This window comes from Glossina fuscipes, unplaced genomic scaffold (genome assembly GCF_014805625.2).
Source record: "Glossina fuscipes isolate IAEA_lab_2018 unplaced genomic scaffold, Yale_Gfus_2 147, whole genome shotgun sequence".
Classification (NCBI taxonomy): Eukaryota; Metazoa; Arthropoda; class Insecta; order Diptera; family Glossinidae; genus Glossina; species Glossina fuscipes.
Window position 1 is genome coordinate 670,483 of NW_023998490.1, and position 23,421 is coordinate 693,903.

General features: G+C 35.6%; 1 protein-coding gene across 6 annotated transcripts in view; it reads right to left on the reverse strand.

The window, feature by feature from the left end:
* Positions 1–3,614: 3,614 nt before the first annotated feature.
* Positions 3,615–23,421, reverse strand: part of LOC119641136 — a 132,551-nt gene continuing 112,744 nt past the window's right edge. For all 6 annotated transcript variants that reach the window (XM_038039600.1, XM_038039599.1, XM_038039603.1 and 3 more), the window contains 2 exons: positions 6,621–7,424; positions 3,615–6,554 (listed from right to left, as the gene is read on the reverse strand). In XM_038039600.1, coding sequence (XP_037895528.1) covers positions 4,090–6,554; positions 6,621–7,424 — 3,269 coding nt within the window. In that variant the 3' untranslated portion in view covers positions 3,615–4,089. The remainder of the gene's footprint in view (positions 6,555–6,620; positions 7,425–23,421) is intronic.

Here is a 23,421-nt window from a genome sequence, read left to right on the forward strand (position 1 = left end):
TTTACTTATCAGTTCGCGTAGAATATAAGAGGACTGCTTTCAACAGATTTCATCTGTTATTCGCGATATGCGCAGTGAATAAAGCGCATTGAAGACATTGCGTTTGATACAAGTTCCAGAAAGATAGCCACGCATCATAAAAACTTATGCGAGACCTTGTGGAATAAGGTTGTAAACGTTTAAATGACCTAAAGGTGGTTTGCCAAATTTGATTCTGGAATTTTGGATATTTTGCGACGCACCACATATCTTTAAATTAAAAATTGTTGTGTAAAATACGACAAAACTTTCTTGCCAATCTAACATATATAATATCAGGTGATAATAAGCTCGGAAGCAACGATCCCGGTCTAAAATCTGTGTGTTGTGGATGGAAGAAGGAAAGGAATGTATCTTCTCCAAGGCGGAAATTCCACAGGATTTGAAGACGGTCGCTTTATCGGAAATGATTGTAGAAACATAATTTCTAATTTTCCTTCAAAGTGATACAAAATCGAAAACAATTATCATATGAAATACATACAGCGTACGGCAACACGCTGTTATAGCATGTCTCATGATCTGGTGCTCAAGGAGTAACGCCGAAAAATTCACGTCGCGGGCCACTGGATAAAGCAGGATTAACGGGCAACAGTACTGTAAGTAACATCACACAGACGTGACAAAGCAGCCACAAGCATTTTTCGGTTGTTTTTGTTGAATTAACAAAATTTTTTTTATAGCGGATTTGATATTAGAGACTTTTATTAATGTTGGCATAAAGCCACGAAATCTGTGACAACAAAACGCAATGAGGTCAATTTAAGGTTCTCGTTATCGAGCTACCTTACGGTGCGAAAGAACAACATAATACGACTGCATATGGCGTTAATGGTACGCGATTGATTTCGTATCAAGATGGGATTCTCGCTCGGGTGCAATTTACAACGCAATATTTATGATATTATGAGTGTATGTGTAATAAAATAATGCAAAAAAGAGGAAGATAAAATTTGAAAAAGAAATTTATGGCAAAATTTAATGAACTGAACACATCGCTGTTTATGTATGTAAATGGTTTACATCATCATTTGTAAGTAGCCAGCTTGATGTTCATAATTTCCGTATTAAACTTGTCCGTCTGTACTCTGCCTAAACGGAACCTAAATATTACACTGCCAGAATAGTTTTGAATAGTTTATAGCGATCCTTTATTTACATTTTTTTGTCCAAGAATTTTTATGCATATCACCGAAAGATGGGTTTGAACCCTTTGCAACGACGGAAGGAAGTTTCAGACGTGCCACACACTACATATATTCTTGATCAGCATCAAATTCTGAACTGATTTAAGCATGTCCGTCTGTCCGTCTGTGCAATGTCTATTATAAGCACTCGTCCGTTAGGGAAAATGAAGTTATCAACTTCAAATTTGACATAAACATTGGAAGTTGTTCCACGCCACGCAGGTTCATATTGAAAATGGGCCCAAATTGGTCGAAAGACATGCATGCTGTAACACGTAAACCGAGAACGGGTCTGGTTTTCAAATGGAATAAAAAATTGTTTTTTTGATCCCCCATACCCATAAGGGGATAGAGACACAAAAATTTGAATGCATAAAAAACGGTAAAAATTGACTACGCCTTATCAATATTATAATTTATCAAAATTTCACTTAATTTAGTTTTTCTTTTGGAAAATCCCATGAAGTATACAAATACATAGCCAGTTTCAAAGTCGGAATGCATCAAAGCGGGTTCGTCTGTCCATCCGCCCGTCGGTCAAACTGAAGTGCGAAAAAAAAGATACCGCCTACAAATTTGTAAAACAAATTGGAAGTGACCGAAACTTTTCAAAGGACACGCCTGCAACGCCTACACGCCTACTCAACAAAAACCACCATTTTGAAAATAAAAAAATCAGTCACGCCCACTCTCTATTATAGAGCATAAAAATTTAACTCTTTTACTTTTTTTTGTCTTTTTTAGGATAATATTATTGACGGGTATAAAAGACCCGGTCACGAACCATTCTAATTTTCTTAACTGTTTTCGCGTCTATATTCTGTGTTCGCGTACCCATTTTCATATTTTCTGGCACCAAGTGGGAAAAGCACCGAAAATAATTATTTAATTTTACTACTCTTGCAAACGTTTCTGGGAATTTCTGGGATTAAGTAATCTTGTGCATATGCATTAATTTTATGGAATGTGTACTTTTTATTTTCTGTTTGAACAAGAAGCTCGATAGCTATTTTACTTTCGAGCTAAGATGTGACGTCTTATGTTCGAGTGAATACTCGAGTACTATCTCATGTACTGACTCATCTATCTCCATCATCGAGTTTGCGACAAACTGTTTTCTCCCAGCACCCAAATGCAATGGTAAGTCTTAACAGGAAACTCTGTGTCTATAAGCGCCGATTGTAGCCCTTAACTGACCGTTAGTGTCAACAATGTAAAATAAGTTTTTCCACATGATGCGATTTTTAAATAAAGCTTTATGGACCGTATTCGTAGAACAAAATGATTGAGAGAGAAAGCAAAAGTCGGGATTAATTTAATTGTTATTCAAAACACAATCTTTCAGATTTTTAAACATTTGAGATCAAGTTCTGTTTTTTTTTTTTTTTAAATAAAAATTTAACCGAAATATTTTACATTTATGAACATATGTTGGAATATTAAAAATGTTTTTAGACACACAATTCCATTCAGAATATTTTAATTACTTCAGACTCTTGGTTGCACTTTTTTTTGTTGTCCTCCAACCGAACGTAACGTATTTTTATTTATTGGTTTTGTTTTTTTTTTTTGTTTTTTTTTTTTCTTGTTTTTTTACTTTTCAGCCATAAAATAGATGCCAAAATTGCTTATATTTTTTACTAGTTAATTATTAATAGTTTTAAATAGTTGATGTCATAAAGCAGAGGATTCCTCTGCTGCAGCAGAACTGGTATTGGCAGCGGTAGCGGCAGCAGCAGCAGCTGCTGCGAAAGAGCTCAATGCATGAGAGGCATTTTTAGTATCATCTGGAAATGTGAATAATAATTGAAATATTTAAGAAGAAGACCTTTATTTAATTAATAAAAATAGAAAAACACAATATTTAATAAATTTTAAAAAAAAAAAAAAAAAAAAAAAGAGGCGAAATAATTATAAGTAAAAGAAAGAACGCAAATTATAGAATATTTTTCTTTAACATAAAATTATTTATTATTAAAGCATCGTTTTATACATTATCATAAAATTAAATGTTTACACAAATACATATGTAATTACTGTACGAATTAAAATTGAAATTAAATGAAAATTAATTTAAAAAAAAAAAATTTAAAAAAACAAAATTAATTAGAAACACACATACTTAACATTTTAATTTTAAATTTATTCAATATAAAATAAAATCAAATAGAAATACAAATAAATTTTGGAAATGACTAAAAAACAAATTTAGGTTTCTCAAATTATTGAAGACATTTATAAGAGGAACAAAGTTCCCATATAAATTAAACACAATTAGACGAACTGAAAGATGAAATTTCATTTATATATATTCGGCTCTTTTCTTTAACTCTATAAAATAGAATTTTTTTTTTTTTTTACTAAACTCAAGAAAAAATTTACATTTTGTCGTATAATATAGAAAGTGGAAATGATAATTCATAAAAAAAGCAAAATATTTAATAGTTTTAAAGACACATTGGCTTCATTTTTTTAAATAAAAAAAGTAAAAAAAAAAAAAAAATGTTTTCAGCAACAGCAGCAACTGGGTTAGTTAAGAATTATCATAAGTCCTAAGAATAATGATAGAAATGTTGATTAAATGACTCGTCTGAAAACCCGTATTTATGGTGAAAGCATAACGTATCCATATAAAGACTTGTAACGTCGGCACTCTATTTCTAACACCGCAGCATTATATACTTAAAAACTGTACCTTACTCTCTACACATGCCGATCTCATTATTTCGTCTTCTTCTCAAATTAAAAGAAAAATGCGCCTAAAGATGACGCTTGTGGTGGTATCGTTATTTGACTTGTAATTGAATTTTTGGTAATATTCGTTTTTTATGTTGCATCGATTACGATGACAGTAAGAACACGATCACCTGCTGCTCACTTTAGTTGGTATAGTGGTGGCAGTGCTGGCGGTGTTAGCTGTAGAGGGTGTAACACTTGTTACAATTGCATCGTCTGGGAAATTTGTTTGCGGCGAAGCATTCGCTGCATTTGTGCTACTACTTACAACGGGTGGCGAAGTGTTACCACTAGTAGTAGAGGTGACGCCCGTCACCGAAATTGTATCCGGTGAACATTGGCTAGCCACTACCGTGTTACTAGCGGCACCACTTTCGTTATTTGCCGCCGTTAATGTAGTATTGATTATTACTGGTGCAAGTGGTGCTGGCGTTGGTGGTGTTGCTGTCGTTAAGGGCGCAGTCAAGTATGGTTGGTTCATTTGAGTTTTGTTCAGCGTATTAATTGAGTTTGATTGCGTTTGCTGTTGTTGTTGAGAATTTTTATTATTATTTTCGATATTTACAGGAGTTGTTGATTTAGGAGATCGAGTGCGCGACTGTGGTTGCTGCTGTTGCTGATGATGCAAATGAACCTCTGCGTTTATGGTATTAGTTTTTGTTGTTAAGCCTATTTCTGGATTTTGTGATTGCTCTAATTGTGTAATTAAATGTTTACCTGGGCCTGGACTAACGTTACTATTACTATTACGATTAACTGCGGTTGATGTCACTGTTCCTCCTCCCCCACCCCCAGTTGAATGGGAGATTGTGTCGGCATTTAGTTGACCACCTCCGATAGGGCTACTCCGCTGTTGTTGTGTTTGGGCTGCCTCTGGTGATCTATTAACTATCCCCGTTGTGGGAGTAGCAGCCGTAGTTGTTGGTGAATTAGTTGGCGGTGGTTTTTTATCGTTCATGGGCGAGCCTGATTTCCTAAGATCTTCCGTTTGCTCTTTACAATTATCCTCTCTGCTACCGCTGCTGCTGTCGATACCGTTTACCTCATTTGTCGTAGCCGCACCACTTAGTCGTATCGATTCAGCGTTGCTTACCGTTGAAGGAGCATGATTGCTGGAATTGGAATTAGATCCCGTTAAGTCCAATGTGGTGGGTTCATGCGTTTGGGGTGCTATGCCTGTTGTAGACGGCTTGTCATTCCCAGTAACTTGTGGCACCACATTTACGATGTGATGACGCATGGCGTGAGGGCTGGGGACAGCACGATTATTGCTGCTATTATTACTTCCACTGTTACTGCTGTTTTGCGCATTCGTCGATGTTACTGAAGCTTGTGTGGTCAATTTCCCAGATGCAGTCGAATAAGAGTTGAGATTTACATTGTTGGTGAGAGGCAAAGGGGGTAAAGTTGAGCCTCCCGGTTGTGTGACTGACGGTGGTAGATTCCCGGCTGCAGCGGCCGCATGCAAAGCTGCTAAGTGACTTGGGTGATGGGCGTAATACAGTGAACTACTCATTGAGGGTATGTGCGAAGATAATGTTGGAGTTGAAGAGTGTGAACTGCTAACTACAACAGTTGGTGCAGAAGGAACCGATGATGTAACATTCGTGCTAGGCTCTGACAGTCTCACTTGGGCAGAACTATTGGAATTGCTTAGGTTTAAACTGGTGTGGAGTGAAGTAGTAGCCGCAGTTGTATGAACAGTCGATGTTGATTGAGGTGGTAACTGATGAGTTGAAGTTATGGCTGGATGATGAGGCGAAATGTGTGGATGACCAAGACCAAGACTATGGTGAGCCAGACCTAAAGCTGCTGCTGAGAAACCTGGATGAGTCAGTCCTGCTGCCGCTGCAGCAGCAGGATGAGTCAAGCCTAACGCAGCTTGTTGCAAGTGGTGTGGCATATTTGGCGGAACATGCGGAAGAGTTGGCACACCAGCAAGGCCCGGTAAGCCTAAATTCAAACCCATCGCTCCATGCGGACTTTGCCTTTGGTTGGCTGCTGCGTGATAAGGCGAAATCCCCGATAAACCATGGAGAGGATTTGGGGGAGCACGTAAGCCCAAGTTTAGATGCGGTATCATTGAGCCTAACAAATTACGATTCAGTGGATTGTAAAGAGGGTTCGAGTAGTGGTGAGAAGACAGCAGTTGCTGCCTATCTCTTTCTCGAGCCTCTTTTTCCCTTTCACGCATCTCACGTTCCCTAGCTTCCTTTTCTTTTTGCTCTTTCTCACGTTGCTCTTTCTCTCGCTGTTCGCGTTCCCTTTGTTCTTTTTCTCGTTGTTCACGTTCACGCTGCTCGCGTAATTCTCGCTCTTTTTCACGTTGCAACTCCCTTTCACGTTCCTCTTCGCGGGCTAAACGCGCTCTATGCTCTTCTTCTAATTTAATACGTTCATGTAAGCCAGGTGCTAATCCCAAAGCGGCTCCCGGTAACATTGAATACAAATGTGAAGCATACGGGGAAGCCATAGGCGGGTACAAGGCATGCGGATGCGAAGCATGAGCTCCGGCAGCTCTTAATAACTGAAAACGCTGATCCAAGTACATTTGATCACTATAGGGTAAGCTAGCTGGATTTAAAAAGGTGCCTGCAAAAAGGAATATGTAATTAAACAATCATGACAACAGTAATTTTTCTCATATATTTCTCTCACCTGGTGGCATGCCTGGCAAGCCTGCAAATGGCGAATAAGCCTCTAATGGAAAAGGGCCAGCCGGATGCAAAAGTCGCTCATCAGATCGATAGGGTTGAAAACCACTACGCGCTAAGAGTTCTGGCTGTATTGTGGAATTCTGGACCGGATTAAGTCTTGGTATCTTTTCGGCGGGCTGCGGCGAAGGGGCCGATCTCTTTTTAGCCGCAGAAGAGCGATCGTCTGAATTGGAAGCTGCTACAGCTAAAGATGATGATGTCCCTAAGCGCTCATTTGCTAAAGGCGTACGAGACTGTTGAGAATTCGCTGTTATGGAAACGCCACCTGCCGTGGACGTTCCTATTGAAGGTGTAGCCACAATATTAGTTCCTACTACTGGTCGTTCATTTCTGTCGCGTGCAGATACCTCTTCCTCTTCTTTAATGTCAGCTTGTTTAGCTAAATTGCGCAAAGCCGAAGCAAATGGGCCTCTAGCACTAGTCGTAGCTGCATTTAAAGCGCCCGACACTCCTACCAATTGCTGTTGCACCTGAGCGGCAGCAGCTGCCGCAGCTACTGCTTGCTGATGATTTTGATGTTGTTGATGCTGCTGAACCAACGACGGCGAATGTGTGCCCAAATGATTGGGAGGCAGACTATGATTAAGTAAAGCTGAATTGGGATTATTTGGAGATGGATTCTGCACAGCATTACCGGAATTCCCGCCACCGGTTGTAGTAGTAGAAGGCGATTGCAAATGATGCGAAGATTGTACCACAGGAGCTGGACTAGTGGCTGGGCGTTTCTGACCCGGTTTGGGAGGTACTGAGAGAGAACGAAAAGAGAAAAAATTGATTGAGGTAAAGTTAATTAAATGGCACGTCCTCGAAACTTCATAGTTTAAATTTAGGAACAAGAAAACCAAAAATATCTCCTCCTCCCCTTGAAGGATGGTAGGTGCTTGAGAAATACGTTATCGGGTGCTGATCATTTCAATTTATTTCAGAACACAGATTGAATTTAAAAGATCACTGCTCCGTCTGTACTCTATGTAGCGAAAACGAGGATTTGGACTCAAATCAGTACGCGCACATATCTCAGGATTATGCCAAGCTTTAATAAAGGATGTGTACTATTTCCGTAAAAAAAATTGCAACTTTGAACAAAGTTAACATGAAAACTTTGTTTTTGAAATTGTCGATACTTTTAAGTTAATCAGTTTTACTGATTTTCATTAAAATACCTTTCTAGTCAAAATTTGGTAGTTGTTAACAAAATTTTCTGCTTTTCGTAATAATTGAAGGCAGAATTATAACAAAATGTAAAGGATATTGAAAATGCAAATATGTTACAAGCCCACAATACGCACACACACTAGCCCTCAACATTTTTCGAGCGACTGCATGAGAAACACCTACAATCTGCTGAGTAGCTGCTGCAGGCGGCAAGAGTTTTGCATAAAAATTTAACAACACAAAAAACATTCGCTTACAACACGGTCAACAACAACTCATCAACAATCCTATACGTGTAAGAGTAGTTTACAGCTTCTCCGTAGTAACGTAGGTGTATACTGTAGTGTAGAGATGTACGCAAGCAAGTGTAAGTTTTATTTACAATATGTGCTATAGTCTCGAACACAGTTATAAAAACAAAAACAACAACCACAATTTTCATTGCATGCCCACAGTATATTGTAGAATTGTTAGGGAGCAACTGCAACAACCGCACTATGTTCTATTATGATTTTACAGCTCATGCATTAATGATTGGTGGGTCTGTTGTGGTTGCGGACAGTGAGCTATCTACATACGCACAATGACATATATATGTGTCCAATATACATATATATATATATGTGTCCAATTCTCATAGGATTGTAATGGCCCTTGTCCAGTAATGTATGTAATACAACAAATTGACACTGAAAGAGAATGAGAAGGGTGGTGACTTCTTTGTTATTGCGTAGAATGTTTGAAAACCGCATAAGCCAAATTCTAAGCAATAGAACTCGAACCATTCAACCATGCAATTCATACTTAAATTATCAATATGTGGCTATCATAGAAGTGGAAATATGAGAGTAAAACGAATATCTACATGTGAAAGTAACTTAGAGGGTGGATACAGAAAACAGAAAAAAAAAAAAACAAATAGTCAGGAGCTCAGCAATCCTTAATTACCCTACAGACTTTTTCCGTCATAAGATATCAAAAATTAAACTTTATTGCTTTCTTTGTTGGTGTCTGAAAAATCGACTAATATGGTTTAAGTTTTATTTATTTGTTTATATATTTTTTATATATTTTGTAAATAAATTTATAAAGTATGAATATAGAGGATGCCGGATAACTTAAGAGAATACGCTCCCATGTATTGAAAACTCTACAACAGTTGAGATTGGAACTACCGACCATTGAGCTATTAGTCGCAATCCAATGGTTTAAATTTATCACAACAAAATCGTAAAATGCTAATCATTAGACCGTGTCTTATAAGGGCTTACTTTTCATAAGAATTCTTATAGGGGATACGGTTCACAAAATATAGTCCGAATTTAGCGCAGTAAACTTTAATGTCGAACGCCTATTCTGCACTACATTTTTTGTTGTAAAGCACCAATAAAGCGGACTCCAGGTCTCACAAAAGACACTTCTTTTTTTCGTAGGAATATTTATATGAGGGGAGAGGATTCAAAGAATGACCCCATTCGATCCAAATTTTTGTCATTTACTTAATATCCCGAAATACTATTTTTCACCAAATTTTGCGGAGAAATAATAAAAATGCCATCTTTTTTCGTATAAGAGCATATCATGCAAATGCGTAACAAATTTCTTTAAATTCCCTCGAAAATGAGGACGTGTATGCTTAGCATGAAATTTAAAAATAATAAGTGTTAAAGGGGCAAAGATTAGGCCCCTTCCAAAACATGTCCATGTTCCAAATTTGGTTCAATTATCTCGAAAATTTCTATCTTTACACTTAACATTAAAATATCTGCATGGAGATCAAAGGGACTGTCACGTTTAAGTCGGCGATTGTTTTAGTAATCTATTCATTCTAATGTTCTGTTTCAGACGCCCATAAAAACTTGATATATCTTGATGCCAGATATCAACAAAAAGAGTCAAATTATACAGTGAGTGATATGCAAAAAAGTTTCCAATTATCGACTCACGCACTCACTTTATTTGTAAGCTTAGATCACATAAGCTTAGATCACATACAGAAAGAATCTTTGCTTAGAGAGCAACTTTAGGGATATTTTATTCGAAATAAAAATGCTACAATTTTTAGGGTCTAAAGCTAAAGCTTGGCAGTCCATCAAAAAGAATTCGCTTACATCGAACAAAAACTGCTGCAATTGAAAAGTTGCTTCAAAAGTGAATTTAAATAAATATTTTTTATACACATAAAGCCTATACAAAAATCTAATCTACTATGCCGGCGATTTTCTTCTTTTTTTTTTTTTTTTGATGTAACTAATTATTCAGGGGATGTTACCTACCCGCGTAACATGAGATGCTTAGAAAGAAGTGAGGTAGTCAGAAGAGATGAGAAGGAAGAAGAAGGGGAAGAAATAGAGAGATAGCCTCTAGTGCCTAGTGTATAGTGTATGTGTGCCCAATCGATAAGTGTTTTGTCTTTACTGACTAAGCACCCACCTACAGCTGCCTATAGCCTTAATATGGCTGCGATTTAAACTTGCGTACATTTATGATTCAATTAGCGACTTTTATCTACTATACCATGTGGCAATATTCAATTTGCATTTGAAAGAAGAGTCTAGCTTTCAACTTCCAATGTGACTTACTTTTAGCTGCAATTTTCCTTAAGCACATTAACGACAAGTCAAATATTAAACAAAAAAAAAAAAATTTCTTTTTTAAGACATCTTTACAAAGAATAGGTCTTGATAGGATTATATGCAATGAATTTTTGAAGGCTGATAGGACAAGAAGAGATTTTCATGATAGTGCAATAAAGCTAAAAACTTTTTCAACTACCTGCGTTGAAAGTACACCATGTGCATTTTGTCAGACGGCTGGGAAGGGAGACTGTGTTTCTATGTACCCATAATCAATATACAATTTTCCCAACTAATCATCTAAGGACAGTAGGTAAATTTATAATGTAATAAAATTGGTTATTTAGCGTAAATTGATTTCATGAATTATTCCGGTAATGACGAGCAATGTTAGAAATGGAAGCGCTTCGGTGGTTCTTCCCTTCCCTTTGCCAGTTAGTTCAATTATATATAAATATCTTTGCATTTTAATAGCACGTTGCATGCGTGTAGTATATGAATGATATACATATTTATGAGATATGGATAAGTGTATTTATGTTTATCGGCATAACTGTGTCGATTCTCAAAATATTATAAATTGTTGCGATATTGCTTTGTAATTGCATTAAATTAATTAAAACTATTGAATATGCACCAATGTACTTGTACATACATATACACGCATATATATTCGCATATAACTATATATATATATATATATATGTATATATACCTATGTATGGATACATGCACATGAGAAGTGATTGGATTCTATCGACCCTTAAATGCAATTGCATTAACCAAACATATAAATTTATGAATTATGCATACATTATGGATTACATAAATGCAACGAAGCATCTATTAACATAGATTTTCATACTACAAATTAAACTTATTTCAATATAAATATAAATAATTCTTCAACTCATTACTAGTAAAGCGGAAAGTATGATAAATTTAGTTTTTTTTTTATCATTTCATTTATTATTGCAGAGGTAGGAAGTGTAAGTGTAGCAAAATGTGTTAACTTTACACATGTACTTTTAAGATCATCCAAATTTTCATGAAATAATGAAAACTCGTTAGAGAAAAAACAATTCAAGGCAACGAGTGTTGGAAATTCGTTTTAAACCGTACATGAAATGTTTTGGCTCTTTTTGAGGTTAAAATATAATTTGAAGTAAAGCAAAATTCATAAATGATCAAATGCTCTTTTACGTATATAGTCATGTACACATACACACCCATTCATATATGCCATATATGTGTATACCCATGCTCGTTATATTTGTTCAATAAGCATAAGCAATTGTTGTTACCAACTTATGGACATATAAAAGCATACATACACACTTATATATGCCATTTTTAATTACATAGTAACACATGTTAGATAAACCTATGCTGTGCTATATGACAGCGTCAGATCTACATGTTTGAGAAAATGTTACTACCGACCACCCCTGAATATACGTAAATGTGTGATTGGAGCATAGAGAGCTTCAAATAATTATTCAAAACACATATTTATAATTAACATTTCAGGGATAATACCGTAGTAATCTTTTAATAGTTATTTGAAAAATGATTTTTTTTTTTTTTTTTTTTTTTTGGTGATTACAGGATTTTAGTGACCAAAGTTGATCTCGAGAATCATTCTTTTCTAGTACTCACTAAATGGATTTAAATATGAAATTCGAACCACACTCCATCGCCACCCTCCCCACCGCTTCTTTCAGCTGATTTCAAATAATTTCGTTATATGCAAGTGAATATAAAATTGAATAAAATTCAAGGCGGCCCTTGTAATGTAAAGCGTCCCTCAAAGATTTTCATAGATTTGCCTCTAAATCTCGAAAATCTTGCATAAGGGTATTATTGACGAAAAATTTAAGACTAAACCTAAAGATCTCAACAATAAGCTTTGTACTGGAAATTCATGGTGGATGGAGTTCATACCGGAGGCACCAATCTAGTTCGTTTTCCACGTTAAACCACTAAAAGTGATAAGAAAATAATGAAAATACATTTTGCCTCTAAATCAGGTCTTAAGGCCATAGCCGTGATTTCTATATAAAGACATATGGACGACACCGGAACCCTCTACACTCCATTTCCTTTTCGCTATTCAAGCTGACCCAAAACGTGTTCTTTGTGAAGTCTCCTACACTTATTTCTGTGTAAAAATAGCAACATTCGACAAATTTTGTACACATAAGTTATTGAATATTCAGTAAAAGCGCTTGACTTTTCTTCAAAAGACTTAAGCATGAATACGAATAGCATTGAATGAAAGGCGTAACAGTCGGTGAAAACGGTTTTAAGCACATTCCTTTCCAGTCAGAGAAACGTTCAAAAAGTCATTATACACAGCAGGCGAAACGTCAGCTGCCAAAGCTGCATAGAATCAAATGGCTCCGGGGGGCCAATCCAAAGCTGTATGGAATTTAAGTGCGAGGGTAGTCATACGCTACATAAAGTCTAATATTAAACTGTTGAAAATAACTAAGGTAATACGGCAGTCTGGTGATCCAAGATAAGTTTCTCTGCGAGCGTCTTCTCTCTGATTGCTGGGAACTGACGTCCGCGGAAGCTACAGTTAGCCGCTTAGGAATAGCTATAATTTCTTCTTTTTTTTTTCTTATATGACCAATTACTCAGGGGATGTTCCCTCTATTCGTGTAACACTGCGACTGTCAGAAAGAAGAGAGAGAAGTGATGGCCGCATCCTAGTGCTGTGTGCGCAATCGGTACCTTCACCAATTAAGAAAGAAAACTGTACCGTACTTGCGATTTCAACCCATAAACATTGACGTGGTGGTCGCGTTTCTTACCTACTCGACTAGCCAGCCGGATTAATTATCTCGGAACAAGAAATATTGAAGTGTTACGAGAGGCCCACATTCTTCAGAAAAGAAGCTCATGCCACACATATGTCTTTATTTCAGGAATGCGCTACACATGAGCGATCAGGCATCGTAGATTTAAGCCCTCACGGCAGGGAGCTTCCCAAGGTCGCGATAAAACAAAATTTCTTTGAAGTTGAAACTTAGCGCTTAAGACCCATTTTTGCCTCCTCCTTCTAAAGTAAACATGGTGGGAATGTTTGAATTATTCGTCAATCCCAGGGCCGACCAAATTCGGATCGTTGGCATTTTTGAAACAATTTTTTCGAAAGAAAATTAGGCCGTGTATTTAGAAAAGTTGCGATTTGCGATACCGCGCTAGCGGTATGGGAGCAAGGGAGATAGATAACACAAGCAAGGCTTTGTTTTACGAGAACCGACCTGTCCCGATTTTTTATTTTTTATATACCTTAAGTATTTTCTTATGTAAAAATCCGAATTTAAATATCTTCATTTTTTTTTTTTTTTTTTCAAACCAATTTGGAAAATAACAATCCCATCTCCAGTGAATACAAAGTGATAATATTACCTCTTAAGTAATTATATTGTAAAGTTTGGGGCATTTTTTAGAAAAGTGAAATGAAACTGTGAGTTTATCAACGATATAACAAGCCTTAGTACGCTCGTAATAATTGTTTTTCTCAAGTCGTTAAAATGTAAATACATACAAAAATTAGCGTGTTATGGTTTTTAGACCCCAACACTTTCAACACGCGCTGGGGCATTAATAGTTGATTAATAAGCGGCAAACGATTTTTCCTCATGAAAAAGTGACCAAGTTAGGCTCAGACATGCAGGGGAACATATGTGAAGTGCAAGTGGTGGATGTTGAGGCAGCTTCCTATGGGTATGGGACGTAATCTGAAATTAGTTTTAAGCAATAAAAGGGCTAAAACATCGCGGGGAAATCCTCTGCATTTTCGTATATCAGGTTACAGTTAACAAATATGTAAAACAAGCAACTGCTGAGATGGTGGCTTTCCAACCAGAGAGAGACGATTAAGTAAAGAAACATTGTATTCATGGGGCAGTATAGTGGGCTTGCTTGCTCACTTAAATGCGACGCAGAGTATACGTAATCCCAAAGAGCGAACAATTCACTATTTAGTAATACGAACTGCGGGTAAAATCAGGTCGCATTCAGAAATGCAAAGGCTCTTCTAAAGTTAAATAATACAATAACTCATTGTGTTATTTACGTATCTACACATTTACACTAGTTGTTCTCGATGACAAAACTGCACCTATTATACACACATGAAACAAAACGAAGAGGATATTCTTCTCCTCTACGCTGTTACGTTCCTTAATATTTTTACTGTAGACGCAAAAAATTATTGAAATAAAAATGGAATAAGAAGAAGAGACAGATATGTTTAAATTCTTTAACACACTGTTTGTACACACTAAAACACATGCACATACGTATAAAAACAAAATGCATGCATACACTTTGCGTTAAATAACTTTGTAAGCTTCCACATTACATAGTTATTGTTATTATTGCTGCTGTAGTTGTTCGCACAAGTTTTTATTGTTCGTTTTGAACAAGTGTTCTCGTGTATGCAGCAAGTAGATGGGTACATTATTTGAAAGCGATTGTCGGGTAGTGATAATGGAGCTGGAAGTTGAAGTGGAGGTGATAGTGGCGATAGTCATGGTGATAATGATGGTTAGTTGTAGTAGTGATAGTGGCGGTAATAATAGTCGCAGTGGTGTTTGGTAGTGGGGGTAGTAGTAGTAGTAGTAGTAGTAGTAGTAGCAGTAGTAGTACAGTTAACAGGGCAAATGTGTTGTCTCAGCTTGGAATTCCACACCAAGATTCTCGGCTTGTATTGAAAGTGCACAACTTCACAACATTCCAGGTTCAAAATTCATGGCTGGCATATATGAAATTCCAACATAATGAGCAACCAACGTACACACTCACGCAAACTTTGTAGCACGCAGAGCATAGTCCAATCCAAAAAAAAAAAAAATGAACTAAACAAGAAAGAAAATTTAAACTGCAATTCACTCTAGAGAGACATAAATTGTTCAAGAATCGAGAAAAGAGAGTAAAATGCTATGCACACCAGCAGTTCTTTACACTAAGGCCAGAGAAAATATACACAATAGAAGAGAAACAGAAACATAAAAAGAGAGACCGATATGTATAAAACGAAAGACGAAAGAGAGCGGCGGAGGAACACATCCACTCTTATTTTATTTCTTTAATTTTGTATTCAAAACCATAACGCTTGTAAGCACTTTACAGTTATAGATACGTCTCTAAATGTATTTAAGACTCGAACTAGCAAGAGGTTGGCAAGCGAAAAGGAAAAAGAAACAGTGATAAATGGGAGAAAAACACAGCTCATCCACATACATCTATCGTTTATTCACTGTTTTTTTTTTCTTTTTGCTTTTCTCAAAAAAAAAAAATAAAAAATAAATGTCGTGAATGCATATAAACACAAATACCACAAATGCTACATGTTCGTTTGTGTATGCGCAGCATGTGACTTGCAATGGTTATATTTTTCAAGGAGCAAAACAAGGAAAAAAAAGGAAACAGAAAACAGAAAGAAATGAAAATTCCTGGCAACTTTTGCTAACGTATTATGTTTACACACATATTTTATGTTATTTCCTTTTCAGATGTGTTGGTTGCGTGGTTGTGCTTGTCATAAAAATGGAGAAATATTACAACAAAAAACAACAATAACAAAATACCAATTTAAATATGGTAAATGTTAAGCAAATGACATGAATCTTTTTATACCTATACGTACGTATGCAAGCACATTCGTGCATACATATGTTTTCAAACACATTTCAAGTACATCCATCCATCCATACATGCATACATACATATATATATATAAATATAAATGTGAGAGAGTAAAGACCCTCATTTCAAAAGGAAATATTATGCATATATATATATATATATATATATATATATATATATTATTTTTTTTCTTTCTACTTTATGTGGTTTGATATTTCAAGATATCAAAGGCCTAAAGGTATGCTTTACTTTCACACTTGAATTGCGATTAAAAATATACCGATAATAGAAAAAAAAAAAAAATAAATTCTGCACAAATTGATGATTACATATACAGCTTTTGCCTTCGTGTTTACATTGTACAGCAAACATATTTATTGTGCACACAAAAAGCATACACACACCGTAGGCAAATGGATTTTCTAGATTACTTTTAAACTTATATGTGGTGGAATGGAAGTGGATTTAAAGAAATTTACTTATTGCGGTAGCACGTAGATATATGTTAGCAATTTTTGGAAATCAAGTATTTTTCGTGCTTATCGAAGACTTACCTAGAAATCAGGTAAGTTCTATAAAACTTCATATCGTCAAGAAACAGCTTTTTACATATATATGCAGCATTGATTCCAATAATAAAAATGCGTTTTGCTTTTTAAATTTCTTGATAGCTTCAGCTTAGGTGATTTAAAGCCCTTGTAACGTATTGATTTATTGGGTTAAAAAGCCAAAAAGAGGAAATGAAAGAATTTTATTTTCTGAGCAAATTAATTTCCCTATTCGGAAAGGATTACTCTCTATAAATAAGCACAGAAGAGCGGCACGTCGGCTTTTATGTTACACATCATGACTTGCTTTTTCATCTGCGTAAAATATAAAGGCAGGTCTGAAATCTTAATGGATTAAAATTTGCTTTGCCTTGATCAACAAATTCCGAGAATTGCGAGAATTAATTATTTAATTTCGAAGAATCAAAAAGAAAGGATAAAAAAGTATATTTTAAATTTTGTTTCATAAACGAAAATAAGCGAGGCGAGACGCTGAAAATTTTAGAAACTAAATATCATTGAAAATTTGGAAAAATACTCCTTGACGGTATCATCAATGTCTTTAATGATACACCGCCCATAACCCACTTTAAATGGACAAGCGAGCAATTTATACAAAGCTGAGAAGTAAAAAATATCTGAAATCTGGTCGCCTTACTGCGTTCATCATTGATAAGTATTTAAAAACATTGAAAGGTAGTCTGTCTTTTCTCTTTACATTTTTAGAGAAAGTATGAGCATACCATGCTATCACGTGACATGTAGTAAAAGTTGACCTCAAATAGTTTCAAATATTAATAAATGTATATTTGTAATAACATATGTTTATAACAATAATAGTTTTCAATATAAGAATAATTCTTAGCGATTCAGAACAGCGATGCGCAGCCACAGGCACGAATTTTTGCGGGCATATCATCCGTTGACTTCTTTCTGTTTTTAAGCTCAAATCTATCTTCAATATAATAGAAAGTTTTTATCGTTTGACTATTGTGCTTTATGAACAATGATCAAAAAAGGCCCGCAAGCAGAGGTGTTGTTCGTTTATTTGCCCCACAGGCGTGTCCTTCGACTAATACGGCCCATTTTGAATACCAAGCTGCGCAAGTGAACTTTCAGTCTTTCTACGAAATTTGAAGTCGACAGCTGTATTTAGGCAGCCAGTGAAGTGTTTACCACAGACGGACAGATGTGCTGAAATCGATCCAGAATTTGATGCTGATTTGGCAAATATATATATTTTGGGATGTCTGAAGCGTCCTTAAAAGGATAAAAGGAATGTAGTCTCACGCCTCGATTGTGGGTATAAATTAACAACGTTTTGTTATGGCCACACGCTGATCCTGCAATCAAGGTTTAAAGTTTCACGAGAACCTCCTATACTGGGAAAAAATTCTTGTCATTTTCATATCATGTATAGTTGAACCATTTGCAACAAGCAGAAACAGGCATCAGAGACCAGTGTTAGAGTTAATATTTATAATAAGCAAAGTGTGGCTCCATCCACATAAGCGTATCCGTCCCTGTGTCCATCTTGTTGCGCCGTTGTTCGAATAAAACAAATGAGGGGAAGTATGGTAAAAGTGGGACTAGGTTGGGTAACTAATGGGAATAAACTCACGACTTTTCCGGTTCCCTTTTTCTGTTAGTTTGCCGGGCGATTTCTTGATTTGAGTCAGAGCTTTACTAGGCATGGCTCAGCCAAGTTTGGGTCCTAGCAAAAATTTTGCCAGACATCACACTGTATAAGGCCTGTCTTATTGCAAAATTGTGAAGGCTCACTAGTCATGGCCCGGTCATGAGGGCAAAATGTCCACGGTACATGAAGGCCGAAATGCCGAGTGATAAGGCATAAGATTGCCATGAGATCTAGATGGGTCTGGAGTCCAAATACGAGAGGCCGTATATATGATGATCATGCTTGCATGAACTTATTAGACATAATGAGGAGCTTAAATAGAATCATGAAGAAATCGCTCTTATTTATATCTTATTATTGTCAATTCAGAATACGAATCCTTATGCTTAACACGTTCTTTCGTTTATGAACAATGACTTTAATTGGGTTCTTATTCTTATGTTTATCAAAGCAATCCATTCTTAATGAATCCATTCATTCGCGATAGTCTACGAAGTTAAGCTGATAAGGAAACAACAATTGTATTATCGCAAAAGGAGGAGAGTAGTGTTAAATGGTTTTATAAATACCTAGATACTAAATAATTTCGAAGTACTTGTGCTTGCTTGCTTGGTTGCTTGCCTGGCAATAGTGAAACTTTAGCAAGTTGCCATTGGCGACATCGAACAACTGTTTCGCTAAGACTAACTCTTACGAAGACTTTTTTGTTTCACGAAGTATTCATGTTTTTCAGTAGCAAAACTTTTTTGTTAAACCAATTCAGTTATGCAATAGATTTGCATAACTCGCTTAAGATGTTCTTTCAAGAGTACATTACTTTTAATTCAATAACAATATTCTCTATCAATGGAATGAATCCTCAATGAATTTTTGTTAAATGCTTAAAATAACTTTTTCACTTTTATATTAAAGTACTTGGTTGCAGCAATAAAACAGATGTTATTACAAACTCGTGAAAGACATAAAACATTTAAACAAACAATAAGTCTTTAATGAAATCTTCTGCTCCCACAACTAACATGTAACAATTTAATGTTCAAAGAGCTTAAATAATTTAATCCTTTTAAATGCTTTCGGTTTGACGACGACGCTGGTGTTATTATTGTAATTGCTAGAACGTTATCCTTGCGTTGCCACCAAAGCTGCGCAATGTTTGCGGTTGCTTTTTGCATAATAAAGCGAAAAGTGTAAATTTTGCGCCCTAATCATCGTCTTTAGTCTTTATGTGTATGGGAGCTCAACTATCAGTTCACCATTACTGCCTATCGTTATCCGTAGAACATCCTTCGATAATATAACTGTGTACGCTATTAAAATATATATGTATATATATAGTGCGCAGCGCTAGACTAAATTTGGATGATGCAAAGTACCGTATATGGCATTTAATAGCTTTCTTTTTCTTTTTGTTTAAACTTTCTTCTTCTTGGTTTTTTAGTATAACAAGATTTTAGATTGAGTGAATGTTTTACTACACAAAACAGTGCCAACAACAAAAATGCAAAGTAACTAAAAAGTACAAAGACGTTGCTTGTTGTTGTCGTTAGAACGCACAGCAGGCGTTGGCGTAACTAATGATGATTTTTATACTCATGTTTTTCTGTTCTTTTATGCTCTTCTTTTTACGTCTTTTTTGTGCTAATCGTGTCTGCATAGTAAATTATTAAAACAGATGAAAAGGAAAAAAAATAAATCTAAAATATAATCGAGTTAAAACGACCCATCATCGCTTCACCAGAGACAACGAGAAGAAAATATTGTGCAACATTCCGCTTTTTAAGTTATTTCATTCTTTTCGTGGTTTTCTAGGCGCATTTCTGCATATACTAAAAAAATATCCAGAGTCAAGGATAAGCCCACGTTAATAACGTGAGACACCGTATTGTGTCAATACTCAGAGATTTAACATTTGAGAATTTAAGTTCAAATCCGCTCATTACAATTAAATTTCAATTCAATCTGAACTCAGCTGCGATTCACTGTCATAATCAACGTCACATTAATTTAAATCCCATTTCGTTTCAAATTCAATTCAGTTTGTTTCAATTCGTGAACGACGTGTATTCAAATCAATGTCAGACCCAATTTCAACTACATTTCGATTGAATTCCAATTCATTTAGAGACTTTACTACAGTTCCATAATCAATTTCAATTCAATTTCAGAACCGATTTCAATTCCAATTCAATTTGTTGGCCGTAAGAAAAAGAAACTCATTTATTTTTGTCATTGCTACAATCACTGAGCTTTCTATATGATTCAAGAAATCAGCACCGATTACATGTGTTTTGCCGGAAGAACCCTAAAAAGACCAGTCGATACTGAAAACGCATTTATCGAAACGTTAGTCGTCTAACTAAAAAGGATAGATTTCCCTGAAACATTTTTGTGTTTTTTCTCTATATAAATGCATTCAGATTGTTAAGCAATCTTGTGCAGGATTTGAAAGCCAAAAAAAGCAGTTCTGATATCAATGACAGAAAGCTGTATTCGGTTATGGTCGACCACGCGCGCCCACATAAGCGCTCTTGTGCCCGGGCTGAAAGCGAAAAACTGCACTGACACTGATTATTGGTTGACAGACAATGAGGCGTTTTTTATTTCACTGATGATTTAAAACAAGACTCGTACAAGTAAGTCACGGATCAAATTATATTTTAAAATCTACGTCTTCCCCGAAAAAAGCGTACTTTCAACACAAAATTAATTTCATTTTAGGAAATTATTTTTTTTTTTTTTTCGACCGTTTGTGTGTATGCTCAAGTTCATTGCATAGTTCTTTATTATTACAAACAGAAACTCGCTATCTATCGGTAAGCATTTATTAAGAAGGAAGCATTACTTTGAGGAATTTTTGCAAAACGACAAAAGAAAGAACAATAGCTACACACACACACACAAACGCTTAAAAAAGCTTAAGCATGAAAATTGTTTAAAACGTTGAGAATAATGAAAAAAATCCCAAATGAAAGAATAGAGTCTTTTGAAATGAGAACAAAGAAATACGCGTAAGAAGACAAACTAAAATTACATAGAATGATATAAAATTTGGATAGAGGATAACGATCACGTAGAGCAGCTATGGCTTATTAATCCAAGCAAGAGAATCCCTGATGCACTTTTTTAAAAGCAATTTTTCGGGTACGGGACTCTCTCATTTTCTTGAATTTCAGGTGGGCGCTAAAAAATCGAATCTGAACGTTTCTAAATACCGCAAAAAATACCTGTGTACCGTCTTTCAATTTTTTCTCTCAATTTTCAAGGTTCTGTGGCATGCAACCCTGGGAGGACACAAGGACGTGTTGATAATCTCGAATCAATAAAATATTATATACTTTATGGGCAAAATTTGCCTCCTACTGTTTCTCGTTTTTTTTTTTTTTTTTTAGGAGAATCTTTTTTCTTTGTACATGGGGAAAAAGTTCACAAATGATTTGACACAATTAGCACATTTTCGTCTTATGGTAGTGTGCTTACATTTTCATCACCGCTTCGTCGCTTTGTGTAGCTTGTTCTTTGCCATAGACCGAACGAGAAAAGGAATTCTTTTATTCCTTCCCTTACGAAAGCTTCCCCCCTCCTTTCACGTTTGTGTACTAACTTGTGTAGTAATTTAAATGGTTGAGAAAATATTGAGTAAGATGACTCATGCTAATAACAGGATTAGTAAGTATTCTTGTAAATGAACGAATGAATGCGTGTATGCGTGAAGTGATTTGTTTTGCTTTGTTTTTCTTCTTTTTTTTTTCTCTCTGTTTTAAGGGTGGAGGATAAAGGCAACCCTTGAAAAGGATGATTGTCATGGATAATTCAAAAGCAAAAAATTTGCATAAATAAACATAAAATTAGTTTTAACAAAACGTTTCAGTCACACTTTACGTTAATCGGAATCATTGCTTGCGGCTTATTCATGCACATTTCATTGTTTCGGATTTCCTTTTGCTTCTACTTTTTATTGAAACTCTGCACATATTCATGATTTTTGAGAGGCTTATCTAATGGTATTACGATAATCACCATTTGACATTTAATATGCCATAAAAGTGCGAAATTTATCTAATATTTCTTGTGCATTCTTCTATTTCGGGTTTAAAGGCGAATGGCTTTTGCTTTTTTTTTTTTAAACATAAAAGCGGAAAAGATAATAATCGAAAAACATGGGGTGATCCTAAATAGAACAACGCGGCCAAAGAGAGAGATGAGAGATAAATTATAAGAAGATGGTTGTGGATCGATAAACTTGATTTGATTGAAGTGTGAACACTTGAGACTATTTAATCGCATAGGTGTATCCATAATACACATTGTTGCATTGAAAATATTTACAAAATAGTCTTCTAAAGAGATCTAAGGAAGACTGCCTGTAGAAGAGGTTTCGCAGAAAGCGATTTTCAGTAACTTAATAGATGAATGACTATGAATACGAATGGCGGCCGCTTGAGAAAGAGTAATCTCAAATATCTGGAAGAAGCAAGTCCTTAGTACACAATTGAATATAGGATAGACGTGAACAAACAATTGTTTGATCGAATGCCAATAACTTAATAGAAATGAGTGTAAGGATAAACACTGTTGAGTTGAAAGCATTTGCTAAGTAACGCTTATAAAATTGTGAAAGCTCCGAGAATGATAAACAAGCAGTTGGGTATCATCGAGGCATTTGAATCGAACGAGACGGACAGATGAACTGACAAGCTCAAATCGATTCAGGAGGTAATTCTAATTAGCTTCTGCGTATCGCATACATTAGTACAAATTTAAAATGGGCTTGCACTACAAGTGAGGTAGAGCATAAAAATTGAGAACTTGATAGGAAACAAAGGAATTATTGGGTGTTCAGCAGTAAACTTAATAGTTCAGTGTCGATATAAATTAATGGGAAACATTTAGGCGGTAAGCCTCACGGAATTTGAAAGACAAGAATGCTAAACAGTCATCTGGATGTCTAGAAACTTGAATAGTATGATCGATTTTTTCAAGGATTTCAAACGAATGGACTTAATAACTGCAACATAACAAGTACAAACATTAGAGTGGGACTATCCGTTTAATACGGTTGTTCACATGACGACTTTTCAAGTTAACGTGTATTATAGGAAACAGATCGAAAAAATAGCTCAATCCGAAAAACTTTCAAGAGCGTTCATCCTTGGGTCAAAC